We start from the raw sequence: 20,431 nt of genomic DNA on the forward strand, positions 1-20,431 counted from the left end.
TGGCTTGTGCTGTAAGATCACGAATCGACAAATGGGACCTCATAAAATTGCAAAGCTTCTGTAAGGCAAAAGACACTGTCAATAAGACCAAAAGGCAATCAACAGATTGGGAAAAGATCTTTACCAATCCTAAATCCGATAGGGGGCTAATATCCAACATATATAAAGAACTCAAGAAGTTAAACTCCAGAAAACCAAACAACCCTATTAAAAATGGGGTGCAGAGCTAAACAAAGAATTCTTAACTGAGGAATACTGAATGGCTGAGAAGCACCTAGAAAAATTTTCAACACATCCTTAATCATCAGGGAAATGCAAATCAAAACAACCCTGAGGTTCCACCTCACACCAATAAGAATGGCTAATATAAAAAACTCAGGTAACAGCAGATGCTGGTGAGGATGTGGAGAAAGAGGAACACTCCTCCATTGCTGGTGGGAATCAAAGCTAGTACAACTACTCTGGAAAACAGTTTGGCGGTTCCTCAGAAAATCTGACATAGTTCTACCAGAAAATTCATCAGTACCACTCCTGGGCATATACCCAGAAGATGCTCCAACATGTAATAAGGACACATGCTCCACTATGTTCATAGCAGCCTTATTTATAACAGCCTTTCCCAGATTAGGCTCAGAAAAATGATAGTCTTCTCTCTTAGCCTTAAAGTGGATGCTGATAGTACATGCAGAAACTGTCTACCATATTTCTCTTCCCAATACTGTCACAATATTTACTACCTGAAGACTATCCCCTTACAGAGATGGTACCTATGGAGACTAGTTAAGCCTGCCTCTTGCTCAGCTGTATGTAACAACCCTGCTTCCTTCTTTATCTACATATGATGACCCTGGCTTCTTGTTTAGCAATAGCCTGCTTTCCCCTCCCCCATTTAATACACAATAAAGATGCTGAGATTCCAGATGCTGAGGCTTCTCCAACAGAATCCAACAGCTTTTCTATGTGTCCATGGTTTGTTTTTATTTCTCCGTTCTCTCAATGTCACAATCAGGCTAATCCCTGGAGCTATGTGTAGACATGGTAGAGCATATCCCCTAAAATAACAGGAGTTATTGTATGTACTATGGTACTTTTTCACAGTGACTTAATTTATCTCAAAATAGAGAACATAAAGGACTTTATAATAGAAACTGAACCAAGTCTAGAAGTGAATGGCATAGTACTACCCTGACAGAAGTTAGATATTAGTTTTATAGTTTGGTACTAAGCTACACTTATGTACCATGGCTCGCTCTAAAGTGAAGGTGACTGTGCTCACCTTGAGATGATAGCTGTCTCATGGTGCTGTTACTGGCATTTGGACTCCTTTAAGACCCATACTTGCTACTTGACTGTGAGTTTTACAAGCTTAATCAGAGTATTTTCCAAGAAGAATCTCAACTTTCATGTTTAAAAAAAGGTTGGATGGGTGCAGAAAGAAAGCTGACAGAATGTTACAAGAGAAAATGGCCCAGTCCCATGGAAAGGCAGACACATCAGAATTAACCATGGAAATTGTTAGAGCCAGAGGTTTGGAAAGATGTATTACAAATCCTGAAAAGTAACAACTGCCAAACTCAGAATATTATACCCAATAAAACTATCTATTAAAATTGAAGAAGAAATGAAAACTTTCTATTACAAAAAAACAGACTAAAGGAATATATTTCCAGGAAGTCTGCTGTACAGAGAAACCTAGAAGACATGCTGTAAACTGAAGAAATGATTAGACAATCCAAAGAGGCAACAGAGGGAAAACGCAAAATAACAGAGCACTTAATCAAAACTAGTCTAAGAAAACACCACAAAGTAAACAAAGTTATAGGAATCAATACATATATTTTTAATAAATGACTCTAAATATGAATTATTTCACTTCACCAAGAAAAGGACACAGATTCTCACTGGAAAAAAAAGCAGGTGCCATCTTTTCTGATGCTTCCAAGAAACACACCTCACTGTCAAAGATAGAACACACCACAGGATGGATGGGGAAAGGCACTCTAAACAAATAGAATACAATAGGAAACAAGCAGGCATAGCTATTCTAATAACAAAAAATACATTTCAAATGAAAACTAGTTGGAAGAAATGAAGTTCACTTCACACTCAAGATGATATAACAACATCAAACATAGGCACTCACAGCTTCATAAACTAGATGTAAATCCAACACAGCAATGGTGAAAGATTTCAATGTCCCACTGTCATCAGTAGACAGGTCATGAGGACAAAAGGTAATGACAGAGAAACATCAGAGTTAAGGGAAACCAAACGTCAATGGACCTAAAAGACATCTAAAGAACACAGCACCAAAACACTACAAAATGTCCACTCTTCTTGGCAACTCGTAGAAAGGTCTCCAAAATACAACACATATTTTGCCATATAAAAAGCCACTGCAAATCTAGAAATATTTAAATATTTTCTGTATTCTATTCAACTACAATGGAATAAAGTTAGATATCACCATGGAAAGGACCTAGAGAAAGCACACAAACTCATATAGATTAAACAATGTACTGTTCAACAATGAATAATGAAAAATTAGGAAAAAAATAAAACAGTTCCTAGAATTTATAATGAAAATGACCATACAACATAACAAATTAGACTATGGGACACAATGAAGGCATTTATAAGAGGAACACACCTTGTCATAATTCCTTAAATCAAAGGCTTTGAGAGATAACAGATAGTTTAGTGATACACTTTACTGCCTTGGACAAACAAGAATGAACCAGATTCCAATGCAATAGGAAGAAATACTGAAGACCAGAGAGACATGACCTTTGTTCTTTGAAAAGAAGATCAGAATTAACAAACTCTTAGCTGAATTAACCAAAAGAAAGAGAGAAAGCCCAAGCTTAACAAAAAGAGAGCAATAAAAAGGGAGACATTGAGACAGATACCAATACAATCCATTTAAATAAAACTCTGTTCTACTAAATAAAATTTTTTAAAAATGTAAAAGACATGAATCAGCTTCCAAATGTATACTATTAACCAAAATTAAGCCATGATGAATTCATTTTAGCAGACCTTGTGCTGGCAAATTTAAGTTAGCTGGACACAAGCTAGAGTCATTTTGGCAAAGAGAACTTCATTTGAGAAAATGTACACATCCCAGATGGGACTGTGGTACTCCATTTTCTTGACTGATGTTTGATGTGGGAAGGCCCAGCTCACTATGGAGGGAGCACATATGTGCTGTTGGTCATGAATGCAATAAGAAAACAAGCTAGGCAAGGCGTGGAAACCATCCAGTAAGCACAACCTCTCCATTAGCTTTTACCTCCAGCTTCTGATTGAAGCTTCTGCCCTGACTTCACTGGACAAGAGAGTGTGACCTGGGGGTTGTAAGATGTGATAAACCATTTCCTCCCCACTGCTTTTGGCTATGGTGTTTTATCACAGCAATAGGAAAGTAACGATGGCAGACTTGTACTCACAAATGAGATTGAAGCAAGAATAAAAACTCTCCGAACTAAAAACAAAAGCTCAGGACCAGATGGTCACTGCAGAATTTCACCAGACCTTCCAAGAAGTCTCACCAGTGATAATACTCAAATTATTCCATAAGAAAAAAAAAAGAATGGGAAAGTGGCCTTTCCAACTCATTTCATGAAGCCAGTATTACACTGATACCGGAGTTAGATAATGTGTCCAATGAGTCACTCTGACGAATATAGAGCAAAAAAGAAAAAGAAAGATCACAATAGACACATCCAAAAGATCATTGGTCATGATCAAATCGAGGGAGCTGGATTGGGGAAATGAGTGTAGATATGATCAAAATACATTGTATACATATAAACAAGCAAACAAACAAAAACTTCAAAAGACGTGTGAGTGGGCTTCCACCTTGATCAGAATGCTTGTGGCTTGGGTCATGGATGCTTTGTTTTTATTTCCATCTGTTGCTAGGAAGAAGATCATCCCATGAATATCAGCAGGCTTCAGTCATCAAATCTTACCCCATAGAACTGTTTTTTAACAATAGCCTTGGGCTCTTTGAGAATGATTTTCCTTGCATTCCTGGTGATGCAGGCCTGGAATGTTAGCACTCAGCTCCAACTGTGATCCAGCTTCTAAAAACAAGCTCCTAAGTGGATGCTCATAGTCAGCTATTGGATGGAACACAGGGCCCCCAATGGAGGAGCTAGAGAAAGTACTCAAGGAGCTAAAGGGGTCTGCTACCCTATAGGTGGAACAACAATATGAACTAACCAGTACCCCCGGAGCTGTGTCTCTAGCTGCATATGTAGCAGAAGATGGCCTAGTAGGCCATCATTGGGAAGAGAGGCCCCTTGGTCTTACAAACTTTATATGCCTCAGTACAGGGAATGCCAGGGCCAAGAAGTGGGAGTGGGTGGGTAGGGGAGTGGGGGGGGGGAGGGTCTGGGGGACTTTTGAGATAGCATTTGAAATGGAAATGAAGAAAATACCTAATTAAAAAATTGGTTAACTTAAAAAAAAAAAAAAAAACAAGCTCCTAAAAGTGTCCAGTTAGAAGTCAGGATTACACTATCTCACTTTTGCTTGTTTTGTTTTTTGTATGTGTGATTTATTTATGTATTTATTTATTTACATATTTACTTACCTACTTACTTACTATTTTTACATCCCAATCACTGTCCCATATCCTGGTACCCCCTCAACAAAGAACAATAGAAAGTAAAGAAGTTTGTGACAACAGTCATCAGTAGTTCCCTATGTGTGTGTGTGTGCAAACAATTAAATGATAAACTATTCTGTGAAGAATCGTTTATATATTTAATGCATGTAGCAATTTTATGGTAATAATTTTAACATGAATAATCTTACATATTTTTATATTCTGCAATAGGAATCACCAAGAAATGATGAAATGTCTCTGAAAAATGAATGCAAAGTGTCAATTGTACAAGGAAGTCTTCCTGAGCCCTAAAATGTAAGAACAAGAGAACTGTCAGGCTAAACTGCCAAACTCCTGCTTGTTGGGAAGACTGGCCTCATCTGAAAATGCACAGTTCTAACCTCTGCCATATCCCCTGCTCGGTAGGAAGTCGGAAGAACACACAATCAGACATTTTTTGGAACGTCATAGCTACACTTAGCCCCATCTTTGTGGCTTCCATTATGCCCTTGAAATGTCCCTCAGTTGTACGGTAAATTGGAAACACACAGTTATGGTTTTGTGCCCTCTGTCTATAATTTGAGTTTGAGTTTACTCCTATACCACACAGACGCGCCTTAGTGCTTTTATTGTAAATAATTTACACCAGAAATGCTGAATCATGAAACTGAGGTCAGGGAAATTGTTATTTAAGCAAACAAAATCAATCCCGAATCACTTTCGGCTTCATGCCCTGTGACTTCTCTGACAAGAACTGGTGGGCTTGATGTGGGAGTTGGTGAATATTGGGGTGACTGCTGCCAATCAGGAGCACCCCCTCCTCCCCAAACATATGAACCTCCTTGATGAAGCTCACTTTCCCTCGGGATAGTCTTGCCCACCTTGTTCTGTGCAGACCAAAATGGTAACGCAAATTTCTTTTATGCGAAGAAAATAAATAGCAAGAAACTCAATTTGACATACAATTTTAAAGAAAACTAAAATTTGTTAGGCATCTGTTTCCTTCTGAGTTGAGAAGAGGAGAAATGGGATCTCTGGGAACAGCAGAGGACAGCACTGGGAGCAGAGGGCTTAGGGGCAGGGTTTGGTCCACGACAGCTGCTCTCTCATCCACAGCTCAGAGTTAAGCCTGAGTCGTGAGAATTATCATCAAACGCTGGTCATAGGTTGCAGGCCTGGCAAACCCAAGTCTTTGGGAAGCTGGGGGAGGAGGACTGTCCTAAGTAGCATGGTGAAATTGTCTTAAAAATAAAAGTAAAAGGTGGCTTGTGGATATAAATCTCCCTCATGTGCACAAGGTCACAGGTTCAATACCAGCCCTATACAGTTTTTCAAGGGAGTCATTGAAACTCATCTTTTCACAAGTTCACTTCCCATTACCAAAAAATGAATAAAGCCTGAGAGTTAAAGAGTTTGCACCCACAATTCAATTGTGTCCTATTGAGAGGACATAGGAAGGCAGTGCTCAGGCAGGACAAGTGTGATGGCTGGCTTGTCTGAGGACCCCACAGGCATCTGTGCTCATCTGCCAGAGGGAGACTGTTAAATGTCCTGGAAAAAAAGGGCATGGCAATAGGACATGAAAGGTGGGCATAGGAACAAAGTGCAGATGGGATGAAAGGGGAATCTGAAGCATGCTGGACTGGGTAGTGGGAGCCTGGATAAGAGCCACAAATGGAGAGAGACATAGAAACTCAGCTTCTCACACGCATGCAGCTGTGTGAGGCAGGCCCCTCGTGGGCACCTCATATCCCATCATCTGTCTGTCTATATGTCCTTTGTAAAAACATCTAATGACAACTCAAGTCTCCTGCTACTCAACAGCTGTCTGTAAACAAGCAAAACAGTTGAGGGTGCTGTGAGACACAACCATAAACTGAGACACAAATGCAACACATCTGGAATACAGCAAGCAAGTGTCCCTGGGCGGTATCATCAGGCGGATTTCGAGCAAAGCTTGGAACTAAAAAGATGATTTACAAACACCTGCATGCATTCATGGTGGTAACACACATACACACACACACACAGAGAGAGAGAGAGAGAGAGAGAGAGAGAGAGAGAGACAGAGACAGAGACAGAGACAGAGACAGACAGAGAGAGAGACAGAGAGAGACAGAGAGAGAGACAGAGAGAGACAGAGAAGAGAGAGACAGAGAGAGAGAGAGGCAGAGACACAGGGAGAGAGACAGAGAGAGGCAAACTAGGTATGAGGAAACATGAGACACAGTAATAGTAAAGGAAACAGAACCTACTAGAGCTGCAATCTGGGTTGGAATTCTTCAGTGTCACCTTATTTTGGGATAAGTGATGACATTCAAGGAAAGAGATTCTGTGTCTAGACAAAACTCAAATCTAAGTTAGTACATCTTTGCTGTTGGGGACTTAGAGATAGGTTCTATTAGGGTATAAATGTGGTGTTTTCATCTGTATGATTTAATACCCAGCAGTTGTTTTAGTGGGTTCAGCAGGTTCTGACACTGTCACTGTGTCACTGTAGCTGAAATAGCAGCAGAAAGGGAAGGATAATCCACCCACAGTCTCAGTGGCTTTGGTCCATGGGTGCTTAGCTCCTGCGCTTCTGGGTCACCATGAGAGAGACACTATGCCAGAGGGCATAGCAGAGCAAAGCTGCTTACTGCAGAGTAGCTGGAAAGCAGAGAGCTGGAAGAAAGCAGGGGGGGGGGGCAGACAAGACTTCTCTTTCCAGAGTAAGTCCTGAATATCTGTTTCCACCAAGGAGGCTCTAGTTCTCCCACCCCACCCCCTACCCCTAGTGGTATTACTGTGTTATGAATCCATCAAGAGCCTGATCCACAGGCTCCAATCACTTCCCTAAGGTCCATTCCATAGGAGGGACTGGGTTAAGTGGGGCACCTTCATATCCAAACCACAAGAGTTAGCAGAAGAAAGAAGCTGTATCCCCTCTGTAGTGACATCAGTCAGGCCTCAACCATCCCACTTGGCAAGACACCCTCAGCCACAAAGGACATTGGCCAGGTGGAACAGGTCACAGACAGTGAGGAACTTTAGAATGAGCTAATAGTCATAGTTGTCTCAAATACCCCCATGTCCGCTGGGTAGTGGAAGGGTGATTTTAGAAGCAGTCTCAGGAACTAGGAGCTCAGGGACTCATCCTTCAAGAGATTTCTCACAAGAGGTACCAGGGTGTTCTTGTTGGGTGATTGCTTTACCTATTCAAGCATAATCTTTTTTCAATTATTTTCCCAAATTCAACCCCAAATCAAGTACAGAAGGCAAGACCCTGGCTTATAAGCATGTTATATAAGTTTACCTGCCTATTGTCCTAGCATAACCGCCATATTTTCCATTCTAATCTTATTCTCCAAAATATAAGTAACCGAAACCCAACTTCTCCCTAAAAAAATTTCCCAGGAATATTAGAATATGTACTCTGGAGTCCAGAGACCTGAATTAGAATTCTGGCTCTCCTCCCAATGGAGTGGACCAACATAACACATTCTCTGTCTCTGGGCTCTACGTTCTCCATCAGTGATTCTCTTATCACAGCGTCATCTAATTTAATCCTTTATTTAATCTCTCTAAGACACACATAAAGGATTAAATTAGGTGATATAAATGATAGGGAGATAGTAGACTTGACACGTCCTTTTCCTCTCTCTCTAGTATTTTATAGTATGGAAAAAGCAAGAAGTATTGAATGGAAGGTTTATTATGCACTCCTTGGAGCTGAAGGCATGGGGCAGAGTGACAAACTCTGAGCAGATGACAGACTGAGAGGCATCTAAGGAACAATGACATCCATACTACACTCAATGCAGGGGCCTAATAGCAGGGGCGTGACAGTTTCCAGGTCACCAAGGAACAATAGAAAGTTCTGGAAAAAGGACAGAGAGTTACTAAAGATACACACTCGTGTGTGTGTGTGTGTGTGTGTGTGTACATAACAAACACCAGTAGGTGTTTTACTATCATCATTGTTATTATTTTAAAAACTGAAGGAATTCTAAAGTTTGAAGTGTTTAAGTTGGGCTATTTTTCTTTATCTTTTCATTAAAAGTTTTGCATACTTTATGTTTTGATTAAAATTTTTCCATCCTCCAAGTCCTCTCAGATCCTCTCCATCTCCCTACCCACATAGTTTCCTATCTTCTCTCCCTCTCAAAACAAAAATAAAGCCAGAAAAACAACAAAAAATGAAAGGTCAAGGTGAATTTGAGAATTGCTCTTTCCATGTCTTTGAAGAATTGTGTTGGGATTTTAATGGGTAGTGCATTGAATCTATAGATTGCATTTGAGAGGATGGACCTTTTTACTATGTTAATTCTGCCAATCCACAAGCCTGGGAGATCTCTCCATTTTCGGAGATCTTCAATTTCCTTCTTTAGAGACTTGAAGTTATTGTCATACAGGTCTTTCACTTGTTTGGTTAGAGTGACCCCAAGATATCTTATATTATTTGTGGCTATTGTGAAGGAAGTTGCTTCCCTAATTTCTTTCTCAGCCTGTAAAATAAACTAAAAAGAAAAGAAAATTCTGAAGACCAAAAACAAAAAACAAAACAATACAAAAACTATGTACATGCACACACACATACATGTACATGAACATGCAGTCACACACATGCACATACATACACACAAACATAAGCACACACATGCACACTCACACATGCACAGACATGTACACAAACATGCACAGTCATACAATGCACACACACACACACACAGAGTTCTAATTGTGTTAGCAACTACTCACAGCCATGAAGCCTGCCTTGGAATGTGGTTGCTATACCAAGAGACATGCCATTAGAGAAAACTGACTTTCCCTTTCCAAGCAGCTATCAGTTGCAAACAGCTTCTCGGTTAGAGATGAGACTGTGAGTCCACGTCCCCCTCTCGGTGCTGGCATTTGGTCTGGTTTGAACCTGTGCAGATCTTGCCCAAGTTGTCACAGTCTCAGTGAGTTACTGTATGTGTCAGTCCTGTTATGTTTGAACACACTGTTCACTACATCTCCTGCCTAGGCCCCTGAGCCTGAGGCCAGGGCTTTGATGATGACATCATGTTTAACTTCTGTCACTGTCCTTATATTGTCCAGTTGTGGATCTCTATTCACTGAGATGCACTGTAAGAAGCCTCTGTACTAAGGGCTGGGTGGGGCGCTAAGATATGGATACAGAGGTATGTTATTAGGAGTATCTTATTGCTATATTCCTTTAGCAGAATTACAGTGGTTATTTTCCCATTGGTTCTTGACCTAGCTAATCTCAGGCTCTTGGTCACTCTAGCTGTGTCATGTATGGGTTCTATCTCATGGAGTGGGACACAGGTTACTAAAGATACACAGTCTCAGAGAGGGAGAGAGAGAGAGAGAGAGAGAGAGAGAGAGAGAGAGAGAGAGAGAGAGAGAGAGAGAGAGAGGATGTATATGAGTGCACATGTGTGTATTAAAAACTCCTATAAACTTATCATCCTTTTGATTTTTTATTATTTCTTTGAAATTTTTTACATAATGTGATTTGGGCATATTCATCATCTCTTCCCCAACCCTTCCAAGCCCCATCTTCCTTCCCTTCTAACCACCAATTTTCCCCCTTTGACTTTTTTTCTCATCAAGGCTAACTTGTACTACTGTAATTCTCTTTGATATGTGATTTCCATCTGCAGCATGGCTGACTTATCAGGGGCTACACTCTTAGAGAGAATGGCCCTTCATTTCCTAGCAGCCACCAAATGCCACTAGCTACTTGGCTAGGGATGGAACTTCATGCCCAGCTCCCCTTTCCATTCTTGGAGTTGGTCTGTTTGGGGCTTGCACAGGTTTTGAGTATATACTGTTTCCCTGTAGCTATCTACCACCTCTGGCTGTTACACCACACTTTCAAAAAATGATATATTTTTTTCCATTAAGGCTGAACATTCTGCCATCTCTTATTCTCTGCTCCTTGGCTGATTGTGGGTCTGTGGTGATCACCATCTGCTAGTGGTTAGCACAGATGCCCTCCAAGACATGAGTTCCTGACATCACCTTTCAGAGTCATCCCTCCCTGTTACCTTCATCTCAGCCACACAGCACAGAGGAGGTACAACCTCAAATACAGCAGAATTAGTTCGAAAGAGAGACAAGAACTGTCACGGAGAAGTGTGTAGTGACATGCGGGAGTCGTCATTTTCTAATGTTATTAATGTGACTGTGAACATTTGGTCTTGAGTTCGTTCTAGCATCTTGGCATCATTTATGATCTTGAGCAATAAGAATCTACTTCTGTAGTTGCCATGCACTCCAGTGAAGTCTGCTTGACAGTCTGAGAAGCCTAGAAGCACTCATGATGCAAAGAGTTTCACGGAAACTCACCTCCTGGAGCTTTGGCGTTCTCATTAACCCGTATACTCATACCCTATCCCCACATTAGTCTGGTGTATGGATCCACGTGTTCTCTTTTAGTATTATTTTATTATAAGTGCTTTTTAAGATTAAATTCTGATATAGTTAAGTCTCCCATCAGTGTTACAATTTGCCAGAAGCTGAAGAGCTTGGAATCCTGTAGAAATGCAGTAAGGAAGTTACCTATTCAGTAACTAATTAAGCATTACAAAAGAAGGAGCCATTGGATGGATCACAGGGCCCCCAATGGAGGAGCTAGAGAAAGTACCCAAGGAGCTAAAGGGATCCACAACCCTATAGGTGGAACAACATTATGAACTAACCAGTACCCCGGAGCTCTTGACTCTAGCTGCATATGTATCAAAAGATGGCCTAGTAGGCCATCACTGGAAAGAGAGGCCCATTGGACTTGCAAACTTTATATGCCCCACTACAGGGGAACGCCAGGGCCAAAAAGTGGGAGTGGGTGGGTGGGAGGGTATGGGGGACTTTTGGGATAGCATTGGAAATGTAAATGAGGAAAATACCTAATAAAAAATTTATAAATAAATAAATAAATAAATAAATAAATAAAAACAAAAGAAGGAGCCAACAGCTCAGGGATAGTCTTGCAGAGTGTTTACCATGTAAGAGCCAGGGAATCCCACTGAGATAGAAATCTTCAGTACAGGCTACATTGCATATTAGAAGCAAGTTGGTGAATTCTTCTGACAAATGGAGATTCTCCAGATACTTAAAAGTTACAGTCATATAAGAATTTAGCAAGGCCTAGGAAATAGGGGGGTTGTGGTATTGCCTTATTTATGAGAAGGTCTGCTAAGAGCAGAACACCCTGGTGGTAACCTTCACAAGGTTCAAAGGTATAGTGCTAGAGTGTGAGATCCTTACCTGTCATTAAGCTGACCCTAGGCAGGACTGCTTTATCTTTACTGTAAACATTTACCTTGTTCATGTAAGTCCCTTTGCAGTCATTCCTTTGTTTTGTATCAGATAACTTCAATATACTTTGCCTGCTGTGACTTCCTACCCCTTTTATTTTCTGTTCTATATAATACTGGTGTTCACTTTGTGATAATACATTCAGATTCTACAAAATCTCACATGTTGGTCTGTCTGTCACTCGCCGACTCCTTGCCCATCTGCACTTGTTCCACGCAGACAAGGGACCCAGAGGGTCTGCGGCATGTAGTGGTATCACTGTGGTTTATAAGCATGAACTTATAGTCACCCCTACAGGCAGGGATATTTCTGAAGACCTGATTAACTCAGCCTTCCCAACAACTGACAGGAGAGCAGGTGCACTTCGTTTTTTCATGGATAAACTGAGGCACAGAGAGGAGTAGCCCACAACCATCTACAATCACATTCAACAGTCTAAAACTCATTTGAAAACTTCTCATAATAAGATGAGAAATTCTCTTTGAAATGCTGCTGGATCGGTTAAACACTATTCTATGAGCATTTCTCCAACATAAATCAAGACACAGACAAACACAGTGTGGGCTTGGGGCTTCACCCTGAGGGCCGTTTCTTCTCCACAGGATGAACCCCTCAGCTCACTTTTTTGCCTGGGTGTGGCTTTTGGCAATAGAAGCCGTATGCATCCATCCTTCCAGGAGCAGCAAGTCTAGGAAACAGGAGTTGCAAGAGCTCTTTCAGCCCTGATTCCACCAGAGCTAACTGATGACAAACTTGTCTTCCACTGTGATTGTCTCAGCTGCTACTCAGAAGGCCCTGAGGGATCCGAGCAAATGCATGGATGGAAATCAATTTGCCTCAGTCATCAGGGACTGAAGGAACCATCAGTTCTGGCACATCTGTTACCACATAGGTGCTGAGAAGGTACATACATGCCCACATGTACCTAGACAAATGCAGATAAGAGGGAGTTAAACCACTGCACTGACACTTGCATGGATGGCGAGAAGTAGAGCCACGCTATTGTTGCAGGTTGGTAGATTTTTAAGATTATTTTACTGGGGGTCAGGGTGGGGGCACCTGAGTCAAGGAGGAGGGCAGGCAAGAAGGACAAGATGGAAGCACAAGGTCCTCCAAGACGCCAGTTACGCAAGCGTTCTGGCATCCCTAATGAGAGCCGGCAACAGAAAACGAAGTCAACGCATAGCTTACAGGAAGCACGGTGCTACTTCTCCTGTGTTTTACCTCCCATTTCACTCACATCAACTCTTCCATCCACACTATTCACACGTATAAAATAATTAAAATAAAAAGGAATTTCCTTTTGGCAACATAGTCATTTTCATCAGGAGAGACCCATCAGATAACCACAACTCCAAGGATACGGATGCAGCTAACAGGATTAACGATTAGACAGCCCAAGTGGAGTTTGTAGCTACATCATTGGCTAACAAATCAGTAAAGATTGACACTAGGGAGCCAGATACAGACAAAGGGATCCTCTGTCCTCCATCTCACAACCAGCAGCACTGACCCACTGCAAACCACCGGTCTTACTGTCACAAACAGGTGTTTCATCAGTTGGGTCTTGGTGCTGAACATGTTCTGGGAATGGAAGAACATTTGAGCAAAACACTAAGGTCTTTCTCAGATGCTTGCCCATGGGCCAAATAGCATGTCCTTGTCATACATGGAAAATAGACCTTAATGATCTGAGATGTCTAACCATTAGGGGACAGCAGGCCCAGCTAAGACTACTGCCATCAAAGAACCTGAAGGAAGCAATTGCTCAATTGTAAAGACAAATAAAGGAACAAGAGAGGACTGTAGAGTGAACCCCAGTCACTTAAGTCCTTTGAGACTAGAAATAACCAAAGTCCAACTGGAGGCTTACAAGAAGCCGCTATCCTAAATACCTGGTAAATCGGGATTTCCAAAAAGAGGGGGGTAGAGTAGAAACCTTAATAGATCAGTACTCAGCTTGGGAATCTAGTTAGTGGTGAGAACTTGCCTAGCACGTGTGAGGCCCTGGGTTCAAGCCTCAGTTGAGGGTTAAGGAGTAGATGATGGGCTGGGGGTGTGGCTAAGTCCAGTGATATATGTGTGAGGGAGGAGGTGCTAGGTCTGGGTGTGAAACAGAGTTTTGTTACATGTGCAGGGTGTGTACATTCCAGGGCACGGTGTGCAGCTCAGATGTACAGTGGCTTCCCACAGCTCTCTTCTCCTCACAGAGCCTATTTCTTCATCAGTACAGTCCCTGCCTCAGTGATCCCTGCACACTTGGCTCTGTATTTATACAAGGAAAAGACACCTCTGGGGAAGGAAGTAGAATAAACAGTCCTATGTGGCAAGGCTTGGCCAGCTAACCGGACAGAACATTCTGTGTATGCAATGATTTGAAAGGGCCAGTGGCTGGGTGGAGCCTGACATGAAAGCTCTTACTCACTGCCTCAGTTGCTACAGATGCCTGCAAAGTCCACAGCTGTCCAGATGTATGACCATGCTAGTCCTAAAGACCTGGTGTGATAATAACACAGGGTCGTAGGAAATGTCCTCAATGAAATAGAGCAAATCCTCTCTGGAGTGAGAAAAAAAATGTACCAAAATACTGTGATCTCCAGGGCCTTGGACTAGTAGATGCAAGCTTCCATGGGTAGTTAAAATGATCAGAAATTCTCTTGCATAGTTTTGAAATCAGAAAGTTTCTTTCAATCAAGAGCATGCCTTTGCTTTTGTACAGCAGAGGAATCCAGACTGGCCTGGCTTGGAAATTGCTCTGACATGGCTACATATCTACCACAGAGTCAGACACAGCACTCTTGTGTAATCGGCAGTGACATAATCGAAACCAGATTCACATTTATTTAAGTAGCGTGGTTCTGACAGAACGAAAATATTTTAGTTACTGGTACAGCACGTTTAAGGGAGATTTACAGCTGTCTCCCCTGACCTACTGACTTCTCACTTACCTATAGAAACATTGTTTTGGGGGAGGGAAGGACACACACATGGACACGGACACACACACACACACACAGAGAGAGAGAGAGAGAGAGAGAGAGAGAGAGAATATTATGTTTCCGTTTAGCACAATGGCACCTTTAAGAAATCTGCCAACCAGTAAAAAACTAAACGGTCGTGGCTTGAAAAAAAAAAAAAGAAAAAAGAAGAAATAAAAAAAAAAAAACACCTCTTCTCTATTTCCAGTTAATATTCATAGGACTCCAGGGGGAGGAGGGCTTTCAAGGGCACAATATTTATAAATGCTACTGTTGTCCCCCCAAAACATGTCTTGGATTCCTAAGTAGGGGGTTTTTACCATAATAGGGTGAAGGTATGAGTTTGCAACAGATAAACACGTCATTAAGAAAACAGACTTAAAACACAGGAGTGAGCACTTGGATTTGAACGCCATTTGTTGGAGACATTTTCTTTTCCTTTAGCAACATCTTGAAGACAGGGAATGTGTTCACCATGTGTCACATTGATGATTAAGAGGGAATTTGACTTTTCATTTAAGATTTTGATGTTTGGAACTGGAGAGACGGCTTAGTGGTTAAGAGCGAAGATTGCTCTTCTGGAGGGCCTGGGTTTGAGTTCCAGAACCCACATGGGTAGCTCACAACTGTCTGTGACTCCAGTTCCAGGAAATCCAACACCCTCACACAGAAATACTTGTAGGTAAGACACCAATGCATGAAAATTAATTAATTAGTTAATTAATTAAAAAGGGTCAGGCATGGTGGCCCACATCTTTAATCCTAGCACTAGGGAGACAGAGGTATGTTGTTTTTTGTGAGTTCAAGGCCAGCCTAGTTCAAGGAGCAAATTCCAGGACAGCTAGCACTGTCTTGAAGAAAACAAAATGATGATGATGATGATGATGATGATGATGATTTTTGATGTTTAAATCAAAGGTTAAATTAATCCCTGGTTTTGCTATGTGAAATTAACAGGCTTTGTGTTTGCAGCCCTGACAAGTAAAATTGTCACTCCATCCACTAGACAGAATGGAATGCCGACTCTATATAATGAGCCAGTATCTCTCTTACCTGGCCTCCCTGCACTTTTGGGAGTTTCTATAATTTGACCATTAAACATCCTCTAGGCTTTCACCTCATCTGTGCTGACCCTGGGCTCTGAACGAGCTGCAAAGCTCTGAAGCTTGCGCGTCTCTTTTATCCCTAGTCAAGAATGCATTAATATTAATGTTGCACAGGAAACCAGACCAACACAAACCTACAGCACCCGATGAGCCAGCACTGGCCCAGGAAGGAGCAAGATTTTTCAGAAGAAATTTATGACGTCTATAAATTCACCTTCAAGGTGCCTATGGCTGGAAGGAAAACACGCCGGTTTAAAAAAAAAAAAAAAACAAAACAGTCTTTTACCTAAACCCTTTCCTATTGGCTACTTCATCAAAAACACTGGAACTTCCAAATGGAACCTTGACTTTGATCCAAATAAGCTTCAAGTTGGAATTAGTTTTGCTGAAGCTAAAGTTTGATATTATGACTTCCATTTGTTGATTCATGCAAAGGGGAGTCCCATCTGGGAGCATGAAGGAAAGGGAAGGGAGGGTCTCTTTAGACTTTGATGTGCAGGTTATACTGCAATGTGACTTACATGCTAATATAAAATGCTTCTGATGAGGACATGGGAATAGTCTGGTGTTGAGAAGCCAAATATTTGGGAAGTGCTATGAGGGGCAGCTCTAACCCACAGGAAAGAGAAAGGGAAAGAGGCCAGGCCTGGCAGCAGCAAGGAAGTCTCTTCTAATCCCTGGAAAACAGATGCCATTAGAGCCCCGCCTTGAAACATCATTACCTAAGAAAGAAGAGCCAAAAAAAGAACCAGTGTGTGTATGTGTGTGTGTGTGTGTGCGTGTGTGTGCATGTGTGTGTGTATGCATGTGTGTGTATGTGGGTGAGTATGTGTGTGTGTGTATGTGTGTGCGTGTGTGTGCATGTGTGTGTATGTACGTGTGTGTGCGTGCGTGTGCATGTGTGTGTATGTGCGTGTGTGTGCGTGCAAGTGTGTGTGTGTGTATGTGTACTTGTCTATCCACACTTCATGAAAGAACATACACAGAGTAAACATATCTATAAATGTAAAGAGAAAGCTGCATCATCATTTCATGTTGCATTTTGTATCTTGGTAGAATTGTGGGAAAGCTTCAGTGTAGGCAAATATAGAAATACAGAGTTCAGACAGACAGTGAATTTCATTGCCTAAGCTGGTGTGCCTGAGGGATCCTCTATATCTCTGAGCAACATGACAGTATTTGCAAAAGGACATTGGGGGATACTTCTCCATGGGTATGGGATGTGTTTAGGGATGAAGCCTGTTTTAAACAAGCATTCTGAATAACTGCATCAATTTTTGAATATGTGAAAAAAAACCCTCTGCATGGTATATTTATGTTGGGTAGATTTTTTTGATGTATACATTACATACTAGTTTATAGAAAAACTATATCTTAAAAATATAGATTTAAAATAAAGCTATGATTTGGGCAGGGATTGCTATTAAAGGAATTTTGAACCTAATAAATCCTTGGTTCTATACACGTCTAAATGCTGTACATGGGAGGCTAATGAATAATTTATGACTGTAAAATCCATCACAGAGTCCTACACTGTATTTAAGTTAATGCCCTTTGGTGCATGAGGGATTCTGATCTTTTTATTTTATAAGGAAGGCAGTGTTTACTCCCCATCCCTCATACTTGTGCTCATGAAAGTTCAGGAAATTTCAAAGCCACAAATGGGCTCCTCAAAGAAAAACTGACAAGTCAAAACTGTTATTATAGTCTATTTCCAATATCTCAGAGTCTTTTAGTTTTAACCGAAAACACATGGATTGGATTCCACCTACTTAAAAATGCTTATTTTTTTAAGAGACAAATGCAAATCCTACTGAAACCAAAGTATAATTTACTTGGGGAAGATAATGGCTAAGCAAAGAGTAAATATATTGACTTTCTCAGGTCATAAGTTCACGCTTGGAGTAAGACATTTGCTTCCTCACAGATACCAACTGAAAAACTCCCCAGTTGAAAGTAAATGGTCTGCATTATGTCATTTCCCACAGACATAACAAACACTGCACTGTGCCTGCCACGATCCATGGACTATTGCTAATATTCGGTGCTCTCACAGGTTGGCGGTACTTGTCCTACAGCCGAGACCCATGGTTATGTTTTACAATCAGATAGGATCCCAATAGCTAACATAAGTTGAGGATCCATTGTTTGCCTCATGCCCTCCTTTTCCATGGCAAATCCTACATATAGACACACCCACATATGTGATGCTATACTAGGTTGTTGAATGACCAAACTGACAATGAATTCCATAGCACAATCCTGTGACAGATTCATATGTGTGCGACAATAGGCGGCTTTATTGCACGCACTCAGGAGGGGAAGCTCTAGGCTGGTACTCACAGTTGTAAGCAGGTGCGATGCGGTGTTGAGCTTCCAGACTGGCCAGTGTGATATGGAAAATGATGTGAAGCAGCAGAAATGAGAGGCTGGTGATGCACAGGGACTGTAGCAACCGCCCTGTGTGTCCTGGGGAGGAAAGAGCAGAGTGTGGTGAGGGAGTGTTCACATTGCCACCCAAAAGGAAGCCCCAAGACTGGCTCAGAAGGCAGGCAGTGTAATTCTTCTTTTAATTATAAACCTACAGACCAAAGACATCTTATTTCCTTTGAAATGTTATATAATAGACTTAACCCATTAAAATTCACTACAAAGGAAATCCTGCTTTCCTGTTTATTATAGGGCATATTATGATGGATTACAAACAAACGCTGACTCAGAAAACTGGATAGAAAAACATTACCAGCATAGAACGGACCCATAACCCTCTCATTAAAAAAAAGCTTAAGGGAGAAAAAAATAAGAAGAAAGTAGCCTAAAATGTTTTACAAAGTTATATGTTCTATTTCAAAATTAAATAAGGGTAAAGAAGAAAACTATAAATCAATTTCACATGTAGACATAGACATAAATTATAAGGAATGTTAACCATTGAAATAAAGTAAAATATAACTTGTTCTATTTTTCAAGATTTACTATACATGAACAAATGTGTTTTAAATGAGAAATCCATATGAAATTCACACACTAATGGACTCTAAACAGTTTTCTTGATACTATAAAAGAAGCATTTTATAATATTCAAAAGAATAAAAGCATTAATGATTTCAAAGAAATAGCTAAGAAAACTAAGAATGTAAGAAATGATCTTTAAATGTTGAAAAAGTCTTGACTGTGTAAACATCTGTTTATAGTGTGCTTTTAGACATCGACCCATGGATGACAGAGGATGAGCAGGGAATCCAAATGCCATCACCACAGGGGCTGGCAGTGTCATGAAGAAAGAAAAGGCAAAGTCCTAATGAAGAGGACTACATGCCAATAGTATGCTCAAAGGGATTGATTTCCAGATAATGAGTGTCTGTACAGAAGTTCAAGCCACGCCTAGAGACCACCTAGGACATCAACTATGAAAATTCAGTAAGGGATTCAGATGTAAGATCATCTTCCAAAAAGTGACAATACCACACTACATCAGCAACTGCAAGGTACAAAATCAGAAACAAGTTAGTTAGCATTCAAAGATGTTTTGTAATGATTCTGTAAACATGACAACTCGGCCCAGACAGAGTACACAGTCATTTGATCAATCACTAATCTGGGTCCTGATGAGAATTTACAAAGTCACAAAGGTCAAAGTAAACCAAGGTTAACTCATGGGACTACTGTTTATCACTTGGACATCCCTATCGCAGCGAGTCAGACTGAGCACTAGAAGGCATGTCCAGAAATTCTCTCTGTGGAGGGGAGCTTCAGTCTGAAGGCCCATGAGCTTGGGCTGCCCATCACCTCTTTTTAATGACCTACAGTAAAGACTGAGGACATTGTCAGCCAGTTCATACACATAATTCTGTAAGCCAATATCTTGAAATAATTCAAATGAAGGAAAACATGTGAGTCCCATGTTTATAGATTTCCTATGACATTACAACTTTTTGATTGAATCTTGGCTAATAAAAACTATTTAAAAATTGACATAAAAGAATGCATAAGGCTCTTATGGGAGTATAAAAATTCTATGAATGAATAAAGAGATAAGTTATATTCAAAAAATTGTATATGACAAAGATACAAATTTGTCTTGAATTTGGTCTATAAATTCAATGAAATTTCAAATAAATTACCAGAAAAAAAAAAACTAAAATTTCCTAAAAACCACATTTCAAAATATATAAGAAAGGGTGTTCCGAGGTTTTTCAATAAACATTTTGAATGTATATTTCAGAGTAAAATCGTATCACCTGCAACCTGAATAAAGCTCCTCTCTGATAGTTGACAAAGCTTGCTGCCAGGAAAGAATAGAGTGTACTTTTTCCCTCTGGAAAAATTGAGAAGGGTAGTGAGTGCCCAGTTTCCTCAGTTCTGTGGGGTTCTAGCCCAGACAATTCACTTCTGTCTCACCTCATCAAGAAACACTGAAGGAA

At 40.8% G+C, this 20,431-nt stretch overlaps 1 protein-coding gene across 1 annotated transcript in view; it reads right to left on the reverse strand.

Annotated features, from left to right (window-relative positions):
* Piezo2 (piezo type mechanosensitive ion channel component 2) overlaps positions 1 to 20,431 on the reverse strand; it is a 369,017-nt gene that overhangs the window by 213,230 nt on the left and 135,356 nt on the right. The window contains exon 3 of the mRNA XM_085833455.1: positions 18,351 to 18,476. Coding sequence (XP_085689581.1) covers positions 18,351 to 18,476 — 126 coding nt within the window. The remainder of the gene's footprint in view (positions 1 to 18,350; positions 18,477 to 20,431) is intronic.

The sequence above is a fragment of the Mus caroli genome, unplaced genomic scaffold, assembly GCF_978045245.1.
Source record: "Mus caroli unplaced genomic scaffold, Mus_caroli_1 scaffold_19, whole genome shotgun sequence".
NCBI classification, from domain to species: domain Eukaryota; kingdom Metazoa; phylum Chordata; class Mammalia; order Rodentia; family Muridae; genus Mus; species Mus caroli.